Source organism: Camelus bactrianus, chromosome 24, assembly GCF_048773025.1.
Source record: "Camelus bactrianus isolate YW-2024 breed Bactrian camel chromosome 24, ASM4877302v1, whole genome shotgun sequence".
NCBI lineage: Eukaryota > Metazoa > Chordata > Mammalia > Artiodactyla > Camelidae > Camelus > Camelus bactrianus.
In genome coordinates, this window is record NC_133562.1 from 26,705,235 (window position 1) to 26,726,780 (window position 21,546).

At 60.0% G+C, this 21,546-nt stretch overlaps 1 protein-coding gene across 1 annotated transcript in view; it reads left to right on the forward strand.

The window, feature by feature from the left end:
- The first annotated feature begins 3,924 nt into the window (after positions 1–3,924).
- Positions 3,925–21,546, forward strand: part of LOC141574924 (tensin-3-like) — a 66,621-nt gene continuing 48,999 nt past the window's right edge. The window contains 3 exon segments of the mRNA XM_074352308.1: positions 3,925–4,389; positions 8,175–8,304; positions 19,579–20,820. Of these exon segments, the coding sequence (XP_074208409.1) occupies positions 4,240–4,389; positions 8,175–8,304; positions 19,579–20,820 (1,522 nt within the window). The 5' untranslated portion in view covers positions 3,925–4,239.

A 21,546-nucleotide genomic window follows, 5' to 3' on the forward strand; every position in this document is an offset into this window, starting at 1 on the left:
GCTCGGAAGGAGCTGTTACCACATGTCTGGACTCCTATTGGACCCGGGCGTTGGTGACACACGGGTGGTCACACTCTTAGCTTATTACAGAAGCGGGGCCGTGAACACCCCTGGGTTCCACGCTGCCTGGGGTCTCTGGTGTTGCCCCCAGGACCTTGCCGGCCCCATGGCTTTTTCGCACCTTTTGGACCCATTTCTGCAGGGGAGAGTCTAAGGATTTGGGTTCCTGGGCGGAGCAGGGTACCTTGTGTGATGTCCATCATGGGGCTGCTGTTCTCAGAATGCATTCTTCCCACTAAATCACGAACCCTGTGACAACGAACCTTTTTGTTTGTTCTGAAGCAACTTTGGCCCAGAAAACCAAGGCAGGGTCTGCATCTCCGTGGAGCCGGCCCAGCTCCTGAAGGGGGACGTCATGGTGAGTGGTCCCCTGCCCCGCTCTCCCACATCACACCCCAAAGGCCCCTGCCATCCCCCCACCCAGAGAAAACCCACAGGAAGGGTGAGAAGCAAGCCTTTCTCTTTAGGCAGTTGGTTGATTTTTTGAGTAAAGCTGTGCAGGTTTTTGTTTGCTTTTTTTTAAATTGAATATAGTTGATTCAGTGTTAGTTTCTGGTGTACAGCATAGCGATTCAGTTACACATACTTGTTCCTTTTCAGATTCTTTTTCATTATAATTTATTACAAGAAATTAAATATAGTTCCCTGTGCTGTACAGTAGGACCTTGTTGTTAATCTGTTTTATATCCAGTAATTTGTACTTGCAAATTCCAAGCTCCTAGTGTATCTCAACCCCCTTCCCCCTTTGGTGACCATAAGTTTGTTTTGTGTCTGTGAGTCTGTTCCTGCTTTTGCAGTGGAATACTATTCAGCCATGAAAAAGAAATAATACCTTTTGCAGCAAGATGGATGGACCTAGAGGTTCTATACTAAGTGAAGTTGGTCAGACAGAGAAAGACAGATACCCTATGATACACTTATATGTGGACTCTAAATAAAATGAGGCAAATGACCTTCTTTACAGAGTGAGTACAGCCTTTTTAACAAAGGGAGTAAACAAGGCTACTTGCAATTTGCACCCTTGAAGTTCAAGTCCTAACCCAGCCACTGCTCTTTCCGGGTTCCCACTTCTCGACTGTAATGCCCGTCTTTACGTGACCCAGGCCTCCCAGGTGTAGATGCAGATGGAAAGTGTTCATTCATCATTAGTAGTCTGCCCCCTGGCTCTGGGCCCCGGCTCTAGTCCTCCAGCCAGAAGGAGGCCAGAAGACCCAGAGAGGCCGAGAGAGAACGGCGAGGCTGCTGTTGTGATGGGCACCCAGCCGCTGGCTCCAGGCCTCGCCTCCAGCCCATGGCCTGGGGGAGAGCCTACTGCCAGCATCTCCAGGCTGGGGGCTCGCTGGGGTCTATGGTGGGTCTGTGGACCCACAAAGGGCCCAAGTCCCTTTGTGATGGCCCGAGGGAGGTGGCCAAAAGCCCGGGAAGTGGCAGGTGACTCCCACACCAGGTCGTGGGGTCCTCTCCCAGAAGGAGCTCCTGACTGTGGGCTGGAGGCTGCAGGTCCTCCCCCTGCCTGGGCCAAGGGCCCGTTGTCAGCCAAGGGCCTGTTGGGGGCCTCACTGGCCCTGCCTCTGTCCCTCCCTCTCCCCTTCCTTCCTTCCCATTAATTCATTTGTCCAGCAGCCCTTTCTGAATGTTGGTAGCTTTCTGAGTGTCTGCGTGGTGCCTTGGCACTGGGGGGGTGGGGGGACATCTTTGTCCTGGAGGAGCCTGGGGAGTGGTCATCTCCAGGAGGGGATCCGGAGAGCCCTGCAGAGATGGTCCTGCCAGACAAGGCTGGCGGGCCAGGGGCTCCAGGAGGACGTGCCCTCGGGCCGGGCGCAAAGCGCTGGGTGGGGTGTGAAAGGCGCAGTGCCGACCCTGAGGGTGCCACTGTGGGGGTTAGCTGTCCTGCGAGACTGAAGCTGGGTGGTTCAGGGCTTTTGCAGCTTGCTTCTGGGAAGCGTGGTGTTACCGAAGCTCTTTCCCGTGTCCTGACGATGCACTGAGCTACACCCGAGGGTCCCCGCCGCAGGACTGAGTTGGAGGCGCGGTGGTCAGGGGAGAAAGCCCTTGGTCTCCGACTGAAGGCACGCTCCAGCCACAGCGGATTTGGCTGGGACAGGCCTCGGCCCATGCCTGGGCTTCCGCCAGGTCTGCGGCTTAAAGGGACTGGGTGGCCTCGGATGGGTCACTGTCCAGACCCGAGCCCCCCTGCTGCATGGGAACCACATGGGGGTTCGTGAGGATGCGATGGGTCAGCGTAGCTGGCGGGGTGAAGGCCACTTGATGTGACCGTGGGCCTGCTGCGGCTTGGCCTGGGGGCCTCCACCTCGGGAGACCCCCAACCCCAGGAGGCCCCAACCCACCGGTCTTACCGCTGCCCAGCCCTGTGGTGAGCTGACGGGGTGCTCCGCCCGGGGCCCCGTCCACACCTGACAGTCCAGAGCCCACCCCCGGCTGGAGTCCCCGGGCAGGCCCACAGCCCACAAGCACCATGAGCCGCTGTTTTCCCCAGGGGACCAGCCGTGGTACTGCTTTAGGGACACATGTCCAGGCCCGTCTGCATCACAGCACAAGTCGAGGTGCAGGCCCCCCGGCAGCTCGAGGGCTCGGGAGCCTCCTGGGGGAATGTTTCCAACATAAAGACATCTCTGTGGTTTTCTGTTCCTGGGAGAGCTGCTGGCAGGCAGATAGGGTCTCCCAGACCCTTCCCAGCAAACAGCCCCTCCGTAGGCCAGACCCTCCCACACCTCTGTGCTCTCCCAATGCAGAGAATTTTGGGAGTGCATTATGACTTGCTTTGTACTTCCTGTGTTTACTGTTCACTTTTGCACACTCTGCACTTATTTTTGCAGCATTATCAGATGGGAGGAGGAGGATGTGAGTTACAGCTGGAAAGGCGTACTTTTCCATCACACAGGGTGGGTTCCCCTTGTGCTGTTTGTAGAAAGGAGGTTTGGTTTACTGATCGAGGAGGCCTCCAGGTAGCTGTGACCTCCCATGTTGGTGTTCCCCACGCTCCCAGGACAAAGTCCCGCTGCCTGGGGGCTCAGACAACCCGTGATCATCCTCTCCCCGTCCTGGAGGCCGGAGCCCAAGAGCAAGGTGTCGGCAGGGCTGGTGTCTCCTGCAGACACTGTCTCCTCCCTGAGTCCTCACGGGGTCTCCCTCTGCGTGTCTGTGTCATCTCTGCTTACAAGGACACCAGTCCCATGGGGTTGCCCCACCTCAATACGACCTCATTTTATGTTAATCACCTTTAGGACTTCAGTGTATGAATTTGGGGGGGACAGAATTCAGATCCTAATACTTGTGTCCATCAAGTAAACCTGCCCTAGTGAGATCAGCAGTGAAATTGGGCTCATTGTTCCCCCCTCCCCCCGCCCCGGGCTGTGACCTGACTGCTCATTCATTCTTAGAGGACGAGAGGGTGAGTCACACGCAGCCCCCACTCCCGCGAGTTTAGATTCCAGCTGTAGAGTGGGACGAGCCGGCGGATCCTCGTGCGTTCTCACCTGTGCACAGAGACACACGGGAGGGTCGCGCCGGGACGGTCACGGCGGGAGTGGTGATCCCAGCCTGGGGAGGAAGAGGCACTCGGGGACGGGCCCCGGGTGTCAGCGCAGCCACACTCAGAGCACAGTCCATTGGCTCCTTGCTCGAAACCCCAGGGCTGTTGGCTCCACCTGAAGACAGCCCGAGAAACCGCACGGGAAGGGCAGGTGCCCGGAATGTCCCTCGCGGTGGCAGAGCATCCTGGGGGCCGCCTGAGCTGCCCTCCTGCACGTCTCCTCCCAGCCTCTCCCAGCTCAGGTGAACTTTGGTTTGCCTGGTCCTGCATTCTGGCCAGTTAGCGCCTGGCGTCCTCCTCTGTGGACCCAGCAGACGGCCCTCGAGTGGAGGAAGCTGCGTCGGGGGAGGGGACGCTTCAGGGCCTTTTCTGTGTAAAGGTTCAAATACACAGGCGTTTTCATCTCTCAGCGAGAACCTGGCAGAGGCCGGGACTTGGACGGACTCCTAGCTGCAGGGAATGAGTGTCTGAGTTCCCACCGCAGGGGCTGAGGGCTCGGCCAGGATGTCTGTCTGGTGTGTGCTGGGCTCTGGATGGCAGGAGGGGCTCCCCGGGCCGGCTGGCAGCCCCGGCCACCGTTCTGAGATGACATCGTCCTCGGATTTTTCCCTCCTGGAGTTTGGTGAATGCATCCTTGTCACAGGTGCCGTCTCCTCCCCGCATCCTCACGGGGTCTGTGGGCTCATCTCCTCTGCTTACAGGGCCGCCCACTTCCCACCCCTGGGATTCTGTGTCGAGACCGGTTAACACGGGTCTCGGGGGTCGAGTTCCGAGAGGTAAGGCCGCGTCCGCTCTGGTGGGTTGGGAACCCTGTGTGGGAAGGTGGAGCTCTGTCCTTCCTCCCTTCCCCTGGGGGGCTGGCAGGAGGGCTGTCCCTCCCTCCCTCTGCACACCCCCACCCCACCTCCCCGTCTTTGCACTGTGCTCCCCCGAGGGCCAGATTTTCGAGGCCACCCCCTCAGGCACTCAGCAGACTCACTGCCATTGGGGTCTGCCGGCATGTCAGTATGTAACCTCGCTGAGGAATCCGCGTGGGTGCGGCCGCCGGGAGCCTGGCCGAGGTCCAGGCCCTGAGGGCTGGTAAACACTTTCTCAGCCACGTGCCTTGTCTTGCTGTCTCTGCTGGTGCCCCATGGCCACTGAATCCTGCCGCCTTGGTGGCAGCCCCAACACGGCCCCAGCAACCAGCCTGTGTAGCTCCTGCTTCCTACTCAGGGCACTTGGGTGACGTCCGGGTGGAGGACGTGCCCGGGGTCCCCGGACTTGCTCTTGCGGGGGCTGTTGTCGGAGGCGGTCATGTGTCTGTCTGTGTATCACCCTGCGAGTATGCGCTGTCAGGCGTCTTTCTCCCCCGCTGGGCCGCGGGGCCCTGCCACCCTCTGACATCACTGTGGCCTCCATCTGAGTGAAAGCACACTGGCCCTGGCTAACGCAGGCACTCTGATTCACCAGGGCAGCTGACAGGCTTGTGAAACCTTAGGGTGTGTGGCTGTGGCTGTGTCTTTGAGGACACACGTTCCTTGGGGCCGTCTAGATGGCCACCGGGGCCACCAGCAAAGTGGGTGGAAACAGGTGACCCTCTTCCTGGAGGGGGCACATGGCAGCTTTGATGACTGAGGGAGGATGGAACTGAAGAGGGGCCTCCACTGACCAGGCTGGGACCCCAGAGGGCCGACCTCTGACCCTGAGGCAGGTGCTCCGGGGAACCCGTCCTCTGGTTTGGAATTTCTAGAACGCATCAACCCTTGGCCTTCAGATTTTAGAATATTTGCATTTGAAACAATTCCAAGAGCTGGGTCTCAATTTTGCACTCAGGGAAAATACCCCTTGGTCCAAGGTGCTTTTCCTCCTGTAGGTGGAAAGTGTGAAATAAAAACACACCAGTGCCACCTCAGGATTAAGCAGGTCTGGTATTATATCAGTCATTTAAATTTTTTTTTAATTTTTTAAATTAAAAAAATTAAAATGTGTCAGTCTTTAGGCTCCAGATTGTTGGAGAATGTTTCTCTCAGGGCCGTTGGTAACAAATGCATAAAACCCAGCAGATACAGCGAATGTTTGGATTCACATACTGTGTTCCTACATGGTGCTGATTTGATCCTTGTCACAAATTCACAAGGCCGTCATTTTAATACAGAGAAAGTCGTGTCGTCAGAGGAAGTAAGGGTGTTCCCCGAGCCTCAGGCCCACCCCGCCCACACCGTGTGTCTCCACTGTGGGCTTTGGAGGATGGCCTGTGACAGCCGATGGCCTTTGGTGCCCCACTCACTGTTTCAGTTTTTCCCTCTGTTTTCCCACTGTTTCACTGTTTTCCCCTTGTGCAAAGTTGAGCATTGGCTCTTGTGAGTGTCCTTTCAAATGCAGATAGTCTAAAATCTGAAGGCCAAGGATTGCTGTGTCCTAGAGACTCGCTGGGGAGACCTAGGTAAATAAAACTGCTAATGTAGATGGATGAGGGGTAAATTGCAGACCTCGGTGGCTCGAATCTTTATGCAACGTCACCAACACTTGATATCTTCAGCAGTTCTCCCATGGCATGTAGACAGGTGATTCTGGTCTCTTGTCACCAACGCCACGGAGGTTGGCCGTCGTGGATGGTGATCAGTCCGGCTCTGCGGAGGCCCCCAGGCAGGGCTCCTGTAGGATGGGTCCATCCCTTCTCCTGTCAGAGCCGCCCAGACCCCGAATGAGGGAGATGCCCGTGGTCTTCTGTGCCTTCGGGAGACAGCCGGGGTCATTCCTGAGGTGCCCAGGAGCAGGACAGGTGGGGGGTCCACCCTAAGCAGCGGGGAGGGAGGTCCATCCACCATGAAACAGTGGGAGGGCTTCGGGGGGGCTCAGGTCTCAGGAGGGGGCTGTTCTTGGGAGGCTCCCCCTCCCTCCCCCTGAGCCCTTCTTGTCCCTGGAAAAACTAGGTGTCTTCAGACACCGAAGTCTCGCTGGGCCCAGGGAGGTGCCCGGCCCCGGGTTCCCCAGTCTCCACCTGCCCATGGGCCCTGGCCCGCTGCTGGCGGTCCGGGGTGCCATCTGCGGGCTGGCCTGGCCTAGGGCCGCCTGCTTAGGGGAGATCAGTGCCTGGAGGCCGTGTTTTGGGCAACTGGGCCACACCTCAGTGTTTATAAAGACTTGAGCACCCAGACTGGGGCATCTCTGAACCCCTCTTTCCTTTTGTCCAGCTCATCCCCTCTCGTGCCCTAACTTCCAAGGCACCACGGGGAGAGGGCAGGTGGGTCACGTCAGCCCATGGACACAGGCTCGTGGGGGACCACTGTCCTGTGGGGTCTCCCCTGCGGCACTGGGGTGGGGGCCTCGGCCGAGCGGTCAGTGCAGGACGTGGGCCCCAGTGCAGTGAGGGGCAGGCAGCACATTCTGGAAGGAAGCTGAGAAGTCAGCCTCTGATCCGACCCCGCTAAGGGGCCGGAGGACTTGTGACCGGCAAGCCATCTGCTGTTGGCAAGCAAGTTGAAGTTTTCAAGTTTCTGCAGAATTCTTGTTGGCTGGTTCCAGATGGCTGGGCAGGGCCCTGAAGCCTCCAGGTGCCCCTTCTGCTGGGCACGTGGGGTGAAGGGAGTGCCCCCTCCATTCTGTGCATCTGAGAGCAGAATCCAGGCTGATTCTGGCCACAGACCCCTGGGGGCCCTGGAGAGGAGCCCCCGCCCTGCTGTGGGAGGGAAGAGGGGTCCCCTCTCTGCAGCACGCCGCCCCTCTGTGGCCTTCCAGCCCTCCCTGTGGCCAGCGCTGCCCAGGTTGGGGTGGGAAGTGATGCTCAGGGCCCCTCCCCTGCCTGTCCTCCCCTGGTGGTACCAGGTGCCTAGAGGGGTGCCTCCACCCTGTGCGTCAGTGCGGTCACCCTGGAGGCCTGAGCTGCACCCCGGGACCCTGGGCCGCCACAAACAGCCCAAGGTCAAATCACATCCCTGGTGCTTCTGGAGGCTGGTCTCAAATGACCACTCAGGACGCCTGGACAGCCTGGCACTGGAATTTAAGAGCCAGGCCTCTCTCCCCTCCCCTCCACCCCGTGTCTCCATCTCTGTGTGAATTACAACCTGCAGAGAAGCATCGAGCACGTTACAGGAGGTCCTGACCAGCATCTTCTTCCCCGAGGACAGGGAGGCTTTAGGTGAAGCACGGAGAGTTCAGGTCAAACTAGGAAAAAGAGGCCACAGAATTTCATTCTGTGGATGTCTCTCAGAGTTAGAGGTGCAGTGCACCCAAGTTCGCAGGGCTGCTGGCTTCCTGCCCTGCTGGGACAGCTCGGCGTCCTTCAGAGGGACCCACACCTGGGGCAGTGATGCCAGCAGCCCGACTCGGGGGCGGGGCGCTCCCCGGGCCCTCCTGCAGTGCTCCGCCTGTGCGCCCCTTGAGTGTCACCTGTGGTCTAGTGTCACCCATGGTCCAGTGTCTGTGGTCCAGTGTCATTCGTGGTCCTAGTGCTGTCTGTGATCTGGCTGTTGTCCGTGGTCCCGGTGTCGTCCATGGTCTGGTGTTATCCATGGTCAAGTCTCGTCCATGGTCCATTGTCATCCGTGGTCCAGTGTCCACAGCGTGCCCTTGTTTCCAGGTGAAGTGCTACCACAAGAGGTACCGCTTGGCCACCGGCGACGTCGTCTTCCACCTGCAGTTCCACATGGGCACCATCCAGGGCTACGGCCTCGTGTTTGGAAAGGAGGACCTGGACAATGCCTGCAAAGGTGAGGCCCCCCCACCAGGTGTGTGCAGACGTCCCCTGCCGCCACCTTGTGCCTCCCTCCCCACCTCTGTAAATTAGCCCATTGTTAAGTTATCCAGTCCCACAAAAGACTGATTGATCCAGCAAGGAAAAAACTCTTGCACAGTGAAGTTACCAGCACCTTCTCTGCCGTGAGCGCACTGTTGCGGATGTGGGGGTGGTGCTGCCCAGGCTGGCCTGTGAGGTCAGAGTCAGGCCCACCGCGAGTCCGCATGCACAGCAGCGCCTGGGCGCGGGGGTTGTTCGCGCATCTGGCTGTTGTGACTGCTGCCGCGGGATGCTCTGCGCACGGGTTGACCCCACGCTGTCCCCCGCCACTGCTGGTCTTCCCTCCCACGTTGTGAACTTTCCACCTCTTGTCCCGTCGTCCTCATGAGGTTGCGCTTTCTAGGTGCCTTCTCTGTGCTTTCGGGCCCCGCCCTGGGGATCGCTCGCCACGTGCCGCAGGCCTCCCGTCTGCAGGGTCGTGCGGGAGAACCTCCAGGTCTGCTCTGGGTTAGCTGCGGAGGCCTGGGCACAGAATCCCCCCGTGCAGCATTGGGAGGCCGGAGGCCCTTCGGAGCACGGCGCCCAGAGCCCCCCGTTGGCCACACAGACCCCACCGTTGCAGGGGAGCTCAGCTGTCACCGCCCGCCCACGTGGGCTGCATGGTCAGGCCCCGCCACTGGGACCCGGGGACAGGGCAGCGTTCCCAGCGCGAGTGCCCGGAGGCCGTCTGCAGCGGCACCGCTGAGACCTGAGGCCCGCTGGCGCCCCTGCCACAGACTCCTGGAGGCCATCCCAGCACGTGTGTGACGCCCCCGCCACAGGAGGAAAGCGCGCCCCGAGCCCCAGGCAGTGGGAGATGAGCTGCAAGGTGGACAGGCTCCCTCTGACACAGCTGGAAGTGGAGAGAAGAGACCAGCCTGCCGCGATTTCGTCCCTTCCTCATCATGGGTGCCTTAGCTGGTGTTTTCCGCACGGCTGTCAGCCTTGGGATGGAAGGGTCAGCTTTGAGGACTCCGTCTTGCAGGAGGTGGGGGACCCCACCCGCTCTGGCACCCCAGTCCTCAAACCTGATCGTTCAGAGTTCTGTTTCTAATCTCGTTTCTTTTTCTTTTTGTTTTTTGGGAGGCAGAAGTAATTAGGGGTCTTTTTTTAACGGAGGTGCTGGGGATTGAACCCAGGACCTCGTGCACGCTAAGCACACGCTCCACCGCTGAGCTAGCCCCTCCCCCATCTCGTTTTTTCCTACGTGAGCTCTTTGGAGGAAAATGGATGTGGTCAGTCCAACCCTCCTTTACTCGCAGTGGCACTGTTATTTGTGAAGTGGGCCAGTTCCCTGGAGGGGAGGCGGGCTGCTCAGTCTCCTCCACCCAACACCAGGCGGAGTGGACCCTGCCCAAGAATTGCAGTGTGTCCCACAGCAAAAGACACTTTCTCCACTGTGCAAACGTGCCGCATGCCGGGATGGCCGTTCCAGGGGCGGGGGGCGGGCCGTGCTGACATGCTGGCTGTGCCCCATGTCCCTGACAGGTGCCAACGTCTGTGAAGTTCCGGCGTGTTCTGGCATCAGAGGGGGCTCTGCTGTTTGCTCAGTGTGTTCTGTGCATTTGAAGACTTGGAGCACCTGGTCAGCTGCTGGCTGGAGCCCCCTCAGCTGCACAGACCACAGCCCCAGCAGGTGCCGGGGCAGGGCGTGCCCTGGCTCACGTGCTGAAGAACCAAGTGAGGCTAGAACTGCATCGGGTCAAGCGATGGGCTGGCTCTGGTTCCTCCGGTCAGCCTCTCGGGGAGGGACACGCTGGAGGGAAGCCCTTGCCTCGCCTCCTCCTCTGCCTCCAGGGTTCAGATTGCACTCCACCTGATTGCAGGGAGCCCCACCCTCCTGTTTATGTTGCCCTGGCTTTTTTTGGTGGAACCAAAGTCCGTCACTTAGTGGATCTTCCTCCTTCTGCCCAGACTAGAGAGGGAGGCAAGGTCCCTGGGAGGGAGGGGGACACGCCCCCGCCCCGGGGATGCTGTGTTCTGGGCTGGAAGGCTTTCCTTCTTGGAAGAGAGGGGTGAGCTGTTGTGGGCTGAATGGGCTGCCAGGCTGGTTGGAAGGAAGATAAGCAGGGAGCCTGTGTGCATGTGTATGCGTGTGTGTGTGTGTGTGCATGCGCCCACACACTTCTGCTAGGCTGTGTCCTTGAGACCAGAGGGGCAGGACGGCGCCCCGGGACGGCAGAGGGCATCTGATGACATGCAGTGAGCTGAGGGCAGTTTTCACCTGGCAGCGGGGAGGTCAGGCGGCCTCGGGGAAGACAGTTTGCAGGTCAGGGGCATCGGGACTGCTTCTGCCCTTGGAGGTCAGTGATGGCCAGAAGCCTGTGGCTGCTCCGTGGCTGGCTGGCCAGCTGGCTGCTGAGTCAGCCCCAGGCACCCCCATGTCCCCGGCCGGCCATGGCCTGGTGTGTTTGCTCAGTTAGGAGTGCTGTTGACGGGAGACCCGAGCTTGGGCGTTGGGTGGGCAGGACAGGCGCCCATGGGAGCGGCCCTGCCAGCGTTCCGTTTGTGTGGGCTGTCCGGGCGTGGTCACTGGCATGGGGACACACCTTCCCCAGCCCTGCCGTGAACCCCAGCGGCCCTCCAGCCCGTGTCCTCAGCCAGGGTGCCAGGAATCTGTGATGCTGGTGGCGCCGACCCCCCTTTCTGGCTGGAAAACCCCACTCTCGCCCTAGTTTTTCTAGTCTGGGTTTCTCAAGGCACTTCCAGCCTGCTTTGTTTTTAGGAAACTTTTACAAGGGAGGGAGCACTTTCCATCCACCTCCTGGCAGGCCAGGGGTCTCAGGGTGTGAGCTGGCCAGTCAGGAGCAGTGAATGGTTTCTGGAACTCGGCCCTAGCAGAGGAAGGGAGTCGAGGTGTCTGGAGGTTCCTGGCCGTCCAGCACCATGTTTGGCCTCTAATTTCGAGGAGCAGGCACTTTGCATCTCTCCCAGTCTCTGCTGCTGTAACAGGACTAAAGATCGTAGGCTCAAAGGCCCTGGCATGGCCATCACTTCAGAGGTCTCGATTTTCTTGGGAATAGAAACTCATTCAGTCCACGTGCAGGGGAGTTTGTAATTAGCACAGAGGCAGATTCCTGCTGCAAGAAAAATAAAAGCAAACCTCGTTTCCCAAGAGGTTACAAACACCACACTTGCAAATGTCCAAGTGGAAGAAATGAGAGAGAGATCTCAGTGTGAGTGACTTGGTGAGATGACGGGTCTCCCCTAAGAGGGACACCGGCCAAGCCCAGGCGTTTCCCGTGGTTGCGAGGCAAGCCCCTCGGCCCCCGAGGGAGGAGGCATCTCGGGACACTTCCAAAGCCACCTGCAGTTCCACACCTGGTCAGAGGGCGTGCAGGGCCACTCACCCCCTGGAACAGCCTCCTCTCTGGGCCCACACCCCTTCCAGCTGCCCGGTCGGTGATACCCCATCCACGCCTCAGAGGCCGGGACCCCTCGGTGCATGAGACTGCGGGCACTGAGATGCCTGCCTGCTTCTGGGCACCTTGCAGGGCTGGACCAGTGCCACTGGGCCTGTTCTCAGAACTGAAAGGTGGGCAGTTTGTCGCTGGTCCTGCAGCTGGTCACTGAAAGCAGCAAGCCTGGGAGAAACGGTCTCTGACCCCTAGGCTGAGGGTTCCCAGGTGCACTGAGGGGGCGAAGGCGTGGCTGACACCCTCCCCCTGAGCCCTGTGGGCCGGGGCATGGCCCCACGATCCCCCGGGTCCAGCAGGGGCCAGTGAGTGTTGAAGCTGCAGGCAGTGCAAAGGCCCGGGGTTCACTCAGGGTCATCGGTCCCTGAAGAAGCAGAGATGGCAGACTATGGGGCTCAAACGGTGTCCCAGCTGGTGAGAGCTGGAGGGGGCTGTCTGGGGCCAGAGGGCCACCCTGTGCAGATGTGCAGGACAGTTGACACCTGGCAGTTTGGGTCACTAGAGACAATCAGTGACATAGAGAACTTTCCGAGAGGGTTTAAAGATTCCATTTTTTCTTTACATTTCCATGAAAAAGCAATTCCTCACCATAATCCGTCCCAGCTAACGAGGCTGAGTTAAGAACAGTCATTGCCTGGGCACCATGAGGCATTTTCGTTCCTGGGCTCTGGGCCAGCGGGAGCACAGGCAGGAACCGGTCACAAGTGCAGGTGTGGGGACACACAGGAAGGGGGTCACACAGTGCCCACCCCTGCTATTCCCTTTGCCTTGGCCTCTCCAAATCACCACGGCCACCCCAGGACAGCCCTCATCACACACCCTGTCACCAGGCAACTGCTCTGCCAGTTAGGGGAGTGAAGCACAGAGAGGTTGAGTAACTCACCCAAGGCCACACAGCTGTGAGGAGTTTTAATTGGGACTCACGCCTGGGTGGGACTCTGCCAGAAAGTCTAGAAGGGGACAGAAGATGTGCCCATAAATCACATTGAAGAGAAAGTTAAAACTAGCTCTGTTCCACAAGGTGGGCACAAAGGGACCACAAAGCTGCCCCGAGGAAGAGAGGCATGCACTGTCTCAGAGTCCAGGAAGAGGAGGCAGGAAGGCCCTGGGAGGGAGGGGGAGGGTGGAGGGATGGTGGGGAGGGGGACACAGCAGGGTGGGCCATTGGCACGGTGAGTTTCATTTCTGTCTTGAAGTCATCATCCTTTTTAAAGTCGAGGCATGGTTCACAAACAGCAAAGTTCACTCTGTTTACCGTGCACTTCCAGGAGTTCAGCGTCCTCTCCTGAAACCCCTGCTACAACTAAGATACAGAATGCTTCTGTCACCCACACAGTCCCTGATGCCCGTCTGCCGCCTCCCCTCCCGCCTTCCCGGCACCCATCTCTGCCCACGGTTGGAGCCCGCAGTAGAAGCCTTTGGAATGTGGGTGCTTCCACTCAGTGCTCTGGGGGCAGGTGCAGGTGGTGGTGTCATCTGTGTCCTCATCTCGCACTCTTTCCCTGGGAGGACCCTCTGCGGGGCTGGTGTCCGATATGGGCATGTCTTGCTGCTGCCTGGGTTTAGCCGGGTGGCCCCGGGCCATGAGTTATTTCAGGGGCGAGCGGGAGGCGGTGTTGTAGGACCAGAAGTGAGCACAGTGGTCAGCAGTCTGTGTCCAGAGAAACAGCCCGGCTGTGGTGAGTCAGGGCGGGCCGGGAGCCTTCCCGTTACCAGGCCCCCACACCAGGCGCAGTGGGCGTGGTGTGCGGGAACCCGGGAGCAGGCCATTCATGGTCAAGACAGAAACACACAGCCCGCCCCGGACTCCCAGCAGGCGGACAGTCCTGCCACCATCTCCCAGCAGCCTCACCGCCCAGACCGCTGTCCCTGGGCCGTGCACCATCTCAGGATTTAGGGAGGAAAACACAGCGTGCTTAAGTGGTTTCTGAGGAGTGTGTGTGTGAGAGAGAGAGCTGCAAAGAAAACATTCAGGCAAATTCCTTTCCAAAATTAAACTGTTAATTTCACACTGAAGTAGTTGGTCAGGTTTAGAATTCCAGCGTCTTCAAAAAGGAAAGCGTGGACGGCGGAGGGGGTGGAGGCAGGCTTGAATTCCAGGTGATCTATTCAGGAGACTTTATTCTAGGGAATACTCTGTTTTCTCCTCTGAGAAATGGGCTTGTGGGTGCCTGCTTCATGAGAGGGCTTCAGGAGTTGGGTGAGGCCATCCCGGGAGCAGAGTGATCCTAGCACATCCTTCAGCAGAGCCTGGCTCCAGGACGTTGGCCACATCGCAGGAGTGGGTGTTCCCCGCAGTCCCTCTTCCTCTGATGATGGGCGTGATTCCTGCTGCCTCACCTGGATGCACCCCTTCCTGCAGTCCTGCTCCCCTTTTCTGCCTCCGCTGACCCACCAGAGGCCAGGAAGCATCCCTGCCCCCCTCCACCTGGCCCTCCTTTCCCGGATCCCAGGCTGGTCCGCTCGCACACAGTCAGGACTCTGCTGAATATTCCACGTCCACCTCCTTTCCCAGCTAACTAGCAGCCGTGACCAGTGCCAGGTAAACCTTTCTGGAGAGGATTTTTCTGTTTTCCTCCATTGAAGACTTGCAGGGAGGCTGTGGTGAGCACTTTTGAAATGAAAAGTTGCTTTTTAAGCGAACCTGTCACAAAAGTACAACATAAGCTTCTTAGACTCGATACGTAGAAGAGAGGATGGTTACAGGGAGCTTAATGAACCCCTCAGGTTTTGCATCCATTTTTTTGTGGGAAGTGGGGCCTGGGCAGCTGAACGTATTCCAGGTCAGTTCTGCACCTTTTTAGTGGCTGAGTGGCTGGTGCATGCAAGGAGGTGGAGCTGAGATGCAACCCTTCACACACCTGTGGGCTCACACCCGTGAGCACACCTATGAGCACACCTGTGGGCACACACCTGTGAGCACACACCAGTGAGCACACCCGTGATCACACCTGTGAGCACACCCCTGTGAGCACACCTGTGGGTGCACACCCATGGGTGCACACCTGTGAGCACACCTGTGGGCACACACCTGTGAGCACAGGTGCACATTTATCAGTCTGTGTTCAGCTAGAATGGGGATTTTTTTTTTCATTTTCATTGTTTTGTTTTTCCTGTCTTCCCCATTGTCTTTGCTTAGTTTTGCCGTATTTTCTGGGTGTCCCTCTCCCTCCTGGTGAGATCACCCCCTTTCAGCAGTCACGGGGTGGGGGGTGGGAGTCTGTCCTGCAGCCCCTCCTGGGGCAGGACCATCCACTGGTTCTTTTCCAGACAAGAACCTCCCTGGTGGGTCGTCAGCAGAAGTGGCCAGAGCTGTCACGCTGTTTGATGGTGCACTGGGCTCTGGCTGTAGGGAAACCATTACCAGACAACACGCAGGCCTCCCCTGGAAGGGCTGGGGCTCTGGTGGTGGGGGCGGTGGGCAGGGGGGACGTGGAGGGAGGGGTCCATCCCGAGCTGAGATGGGCAAAGGCTCCCGTCCTGTGTCTGCAGTGGAGAAGCTGGGGTCTTGGGCGTGTCACTTCCCTGACTGGGGACCTGGGTCCTCATTTGCAGAATGGGGATCAATTCAGACTACCCCACATGCCCCTGAGCTGGAAACATGGTGTTCAAACAACTAGTTCAAATGTCCGAAAGGATGCCTGGGGCAGGAGTGAACAAACCCACTTTGCAGAATCCACATCCTGGCCCCACACCCACACCATGGCTTCCACCTCCCCCTGAGTTCTGAGCTGGAGCAGAGCTTCACAGCACGGAGCCTCCTTTCCCTGAGGGAAGCCCCTGGGGCGGGTGGTGGTGGCAGGACCCCAGCCCCAGCCATGCCAGGGACCCCAGAACGGGGTTTGAAAGTTAACCTTCTGCATCAATTTTCCTGAGCTGGGCCACAGTATAAGGGGCACTCCACCATCAGGTAAACCAGGGTGCCCTTAATGACTGACCAGAGTTCTGGGGGGCTTCGCATGGCAGGGGTGGGTCTCCTGTCCCGTTTCACACGGAGGGCTTGGCAGTCGGCTCTGCAGTTACCCCCCCCAGACCCCCCAGGCTCCCCGAATAAGTTGTGCTCCTGGTTGTGATTTTGGCCTCGTTGCTCTCACCCTGCAGTTCTCACGTGGGGGTCTCAGAAGACAGGACCCCAGCCTGGGTGGGCCAGCTCATGCCCTGTAGGTGTGGTTACAGGTGGGTGGGCCACGCTCAAGTTGGGGGACACGGGTGTGGGTGGGATGGGCGTGCCCCCTGCACACTGGCACCCGCCATGTGCCTGGGCCTGTCTGGTCCCCATCACACCCCCGGGGGCTGCACAGAGTGTCCCGACGCCCCTCAGACCCTTGGCCCCTCTGCCTGCTTGGCAGGCACACTGGGCTCACACGGCACGTACATTCACAGCATCCGTTTCCTTCGACATCTTGGAACCTCGCGTTGAGGGGCTTCAGCTCCTTTCCAGTCTTGTTCGGGGCATTTGAGTACCAGCCAGGAGGGTGGGGAGTGGTGGCATCCCTGGAAATGCAGCTGGCGGGGCTGTGCCGCCCGCCGTGGGGAGAGCTTGTTCTGATGTCTGGTGGGGAGGCCCAGGGGCGGCAGGGAGAAGGGGACATGGGGGCGTTGACCTTCGGGAAGGGTGGGCTGGTTTTAGCTTCCTTTGCCCGCCGAGGCAGCTGCCCATCTTTCCATAGTGGCTCCTGGGGCTTTGCCACGTGAGAACACGCTAGAACGTTCTGCCTCTCAGTGACTCGGTGCCCCCGGGCACAGGGCTGGTCCCTAATGATGGGGACACCATGGGGAGTGAAAAGGGGACTTCGCTCCCGGAGCCCACGCTCCTGTGGGGGTGACGTTGGACACATATGTGGGATGTCACACGTCAGGGTGTGCCACAGACCAACACCCCGTGGGCGGGAAGGAAGTTCAGGAGAGCCCATCCCGAGGAGGCTCAGGAGCATGCCAGGACCGCACTGGAGGCAGGGCACGGCTCGGGCAAAGGCCCTGGGGCAGGCGCGCCTGCTGTGGTCTGGGAGCAGCAGGGTGGGCCAGGCGGCGGTGAGAGCAGGTGGGACATGCCAGGCCTCGTCCACCCCGGGAGGAGCTTTTAGTAGTTACGGCTGTGGGCCCAGGACCTGGGGACATCGTACGTGTCCTCTCATTCTTGTAACTGCACTGAAGGATACAAATAATCTTTCTCTGTCATAACGGGAGAGTTGGGGGCTTGAACATTCATGTTGTGCCCAGGAAGGCAGAGCCAAGGCAGAACAGGACCCCCCCACCCGAGGCTGTCGGGGAAATCGGGCATCTCGTTTGTCCATCAGGAAAGTCAGTCGGACTCCTTTGGCCAAGAATGCAGGGCGGGGGCGGTGGGTGCTGGAGGCCCTTTCCTCCTCGCACCCCCCAGTCCGACTCCCACTCCCTGGGGGCGCAAAGCATGGACGAGGCCCCGACAGCCCCCCTGGGGCCCTGTGAGCTCCTACAGAGAGCTTTGGAAGGTTGGGCTGGCCTGTTGCGAGGGTTGCCTTATTTGGTTCACACTTTGCTGTAGATGTGACATTCACTGGGCGTTTTCTGCTGCGGGCAGTGATCTGTGTGCATGGTAGGAAGTTGGGAAGAGTCTGTGGAGGCATCTGGCTGGGTCCCGAGCTCCCGGGGATGGCAGCCTGTGCCCGCCTGGCCGTGCGGGCCAGGGAGACCCAGGTCTGGACGCTCAGCCCCCTGCTTACTCCGGGCAGCCGTCATGTTTTTATCCTGCGTTCACTCTTATTGTAAGATTTCTCTTAATGCAAATATCAAGAATGAGATTCCTCGTGGCTCCCCAGACAAGGGACTGTCCTGTTCTGTCTCCTGCAGGCGCTCCCGGGCCTGCCATCTTCGGCCTGGGGCTGCCCTGGGGCCCCAGTCAGACTGGTGACCCTGCACTTGTGGGCACCGCCCTAACTCAGATCAGAGGCATTTTCACCCAGCTCATTCTTGGCTTCTTTTTTTTCTCTTCTTAACTCATTGTGACAGTCCATTTTCATTCCAATTCAGGGAGAGGGATGTAGATGCCCAGCCTTTGTGCTATGACATCTGTTTCTAGAAATCGCAGACTCCCACCGACCCCACCCGTCGCCCATCCAGCTGTGAGACCGGTGGTCTGTCCTCTGGCAGCCCGCCCTCCCAGGCCTGGCGCTGGTCTGACCCTCCGTTCTGGGGTTCTCAGGGAGTGGAGTGTCGTCCCCGCTCACACTCAGCAGAAGAGATGAGAGAGACCTGGCTGCGCGCTGGTTGCATTTTCCTGGCCACCCTAGCAGGTCCCTCTCCAAAGCCAGGTTAATCTGGTGTTTCCTCAGGGCTAGAAGGACACTGGTTCACGAGCTGTGACCTCTGGGCCCACGCTCAGCAGATGCAGGGTGGTGGCCCCAGGGTGGGGTGGGGTCGAGCCAGGATGTGAATGATGGCTGTCTGATCTTCAGCTCCAGCCCTCCTGCATGACCCAACAGCGACCTGAGTGATGACCTGGAAACACACATGCAGGTCCACGTGGCACCTTCACGGTGGTGGGGGTGACACCGGCAGGTGCTTGCTTCAAGTGCTCAGTCCAGCTGCTCCCCTGAGGCACGCACGTCACAAGGTGCCCGTCTATGGCCTGGTTTATGGACAGCGCTGTGTGCGCCATTTCTCTGCCCAGCTCTCCCCGCCAGGCATGGCTTTAGGCTGAGTCACTGAGATTCCACCCCAGCCGGGACCCCAGTGTCCGCTGTCTGCATCACTTCTCACCCTGCTTTCCCTGGGGTGCAGTTGAAACGGGAAGGAAGCCCGGGGTCGTGCCTGCCCTTGGCCCCGCATCCTGCAGACCCCACAGGTCTCTGTGCTCAAGTGTCACCTCAGCACCTTCAAAAAAGCTGGGGCCACTGACGGTGCAGCACACCCAGCACACTGGGCCTCTGCAGAGTAAGTGGCTCCAGGCCCCGTGGCCGCTGGGACTCAGCGCCCCCCGGGGCCCACACGGCGTGGTTCAGGCCCTTGCTTGGAATGCAGTTTCATGGTTGGGGAAATGGGGACAGAGGAGGGTGGCGGGGAGGTGCTGATGGTAAACCTCCTACCTGTGGGGCGCCCTCCCTCCCAGTTACCAGGGACTTCGGCAGCAGTTTGGGGCTTGGGGGGATGGCTGACTGAGCGGCGCAGTTTCCCATCAGAGGCCGGACTCTGTTTTCCCGGCCATCCCGATGCGTGGAGGTCTGTGGTTCCAGACCTGGTCCAGTGTTCTCAGGCCCTGCCCTGTGTTCATGGCACCTTCCGGGCCCAGAGATGCTGCACTTACAGGAAGGCCCGAGGCCTTCCACTGAGTTCCGTTTTAGATTTCAGCAGCTCCCAACTCAGAGGCTCTGTTTGCTAGGACTTTGGTACCCAGCGCCCAGGGAGGCGCTCAGCAGAGTTGGCAGGAGCTCCCTCTTGTCTGACACACGCCATCCATGCCTGAATCCAGGGGGTTTGTGAGCTGAGCTGAGCTCAGCATTCAGATGAGGGGTGACATTAATAGTGAGTCCTCCAGTCGGGTGACGCCGAGGGTGGAGAATCCCATAGCTCTCTAAGGGACCCCGTGCCCTTTGCATGAAAAGGTGGAGACGAGTCTGGGGCTGAGACGTGTGAGTGTACTAACTGCTTGGCGTTCACGTCACAGGGGTGTATGCAGAGCTTTGGGGAGTCTCTGGGCCTGACTGTTCTGGATTGTCTGCTGTGAGATTATTTACATCTTCAGTCAGATGAGCAGACTCCTTCCAAGAGCCTGGAGCGCCTTTCATCCCTGACTCACCTCGTTTTCTCCCCACCAGTGCTGCACATGCAGGGCCCCGTCGATGGCAGCCTTTACGCCAAGGTGAGAAAAAAGAGCAGCTCGGACCCCGGCATCCCTGGTGGGCCCCCGGCTGTCCCCACCACCAGCAGCCCGGACCACAGTGACCACACCCTGTCCATCAGCAGTGACTCCGGCCACTCCATGGCCTCAGGGAGGACCGACAGGACCGAGGAGCACCCAGGCCCAGGACCCAAGAGGGGCCTGAGCCCCCAGGAGAAGGCTGAGCTGGACCAGCTGCTCAGCGGCTTTGGCCTGGAGGACCCCGGAAGCCCTCTGCAGGACATGAGCGATGGCCACAGCAAGTGCGGTGGGACCCACCACATGGTGCCAGCCCAGGTGCACGTGAACGGGGACGCTGCCCCCAAGGACTGGGAGATGGACATTCTGGATGATGAGATGCCCGGCCACGACCTGTGCAGCGTGGAGAGCACGGGGACGCTGTCCTCCTCAGAGGGCCACGCGTCCGCCCACTTGGGACCCTTCGCCTGCCACCAGAGCAGCCAGAACTCGCTCCTGTCAGACGGGTTTGGCAGCAACACCGGCGAGGACCAGCACGGAGCCCCTGCCCCCGACCTGGGCCTGGGCGGGGACCCCCTGTATGAGCGCGAGTGGGCCTTCGGGGGCCGCAAGCCCAGGCCGCCGCAGCCCGTGCTCAGGAAGCCCCACGCGCCTGCCCTGATGCAGGCCTATGGGCAGAGCGGCTACTCCACGCAGACCTGGGTGCGCCAGCAGCAGATGGTGGAGGCCCACCAGTATGGCTTCGCCCCCGACGGGGAGGCCAGGCTCGGCGGCCGCAGCCCGGCGCAGACCCAGCCCAGGGTCCCGGTCACCCCGACCCAGGGGGCCAGCAGTCGAGTGGCCATCCAGAGGGGCGTGGGCCCCGGGCCACATCCCACCGACACGCAGAGACCCCCTCCCGGCAGAGCGGCCTTCAAGCCCAGGGTTCCAGACGTTAGTGTCGTGAACGGCGCCGTCCCGGAGCTGAGCGCAGACCCCTCCCCGGGCTCCCCAACCCTGGACATTGACCAGTCCATCGAGCAGCTGAACAGGCTGATCTTGGAGCTGGACCCCACCTTTGAGCCCATCCCCACCCACATGAGCGTGCTGGGCAGCCCGGCCAATGGCCCCGTGCCCCCAGATGGCGTGGGAGGTGGACTGCGGGCCAGCAGCCACCTGCAGGACATTGGGGGAGGCCCTGGCAGGGGCCCCGTGAGACAAGGTGAGCTGGCATTTCACGGGAGGTGTGCTGGTCAGCGTCTGGGTTTGCAGGATGCCTGGCTCCTTACTGCTTCTGGAGCATGGGCTTGTTGGGGCAGGGGAAGAACTGCCCCAACTGGGTGTGGGAGATTCTCTGAGCCAGGACTGGGGAGGCTGTTCCTGGGGCAGCAGCCTACAAGCCAGAGGAAGAGGGTCTCGGGAGCGGTGACCGAGGGGCAGGTCCAGAGAGTCGGGGCTGAGAGGTGCAGTGGAAATCCAGGCCACAGAGCAGTGGGGGCTGTGCTCCATGGTGGCCGGGGCTGGCAGGCTGTCACCCCTGGGACGTGGCAGTGCGGCAGCAGTGCCAGGCCTTCCTGTCCTGCTGGGAGGCCTGGAAAGGCCAGGGTGTCTGTGGTGGACAAGGTGACCTGGGTTCGTGGCTGCATGGACGTGGGGGCAGGCACTGGGGTCTGAGACAGGCTCTTCAAGGTGGGAGACACAGGCCATGGGGCCCAGGAGAGGTGGCCAGGGTGGCCTGGAGGAGAGGGCACTGGAACAGAGTGGGGGCATCTGGCTCTAGGAACGGTGTGAAGTCACAGGGGAAGGTGTGTCTAGAGGCTTCCACACAGAGGAGAATGGGGCCGGGTCGGGCGTCCAGGCGTGGGTGCCCTGAGGCCTGGGGAGGTGGAGGGAGAGGGGCTGCGAGGACCCAGAGGCCACCTCAGGGCTGGATGTGGGGCGCCCGGTG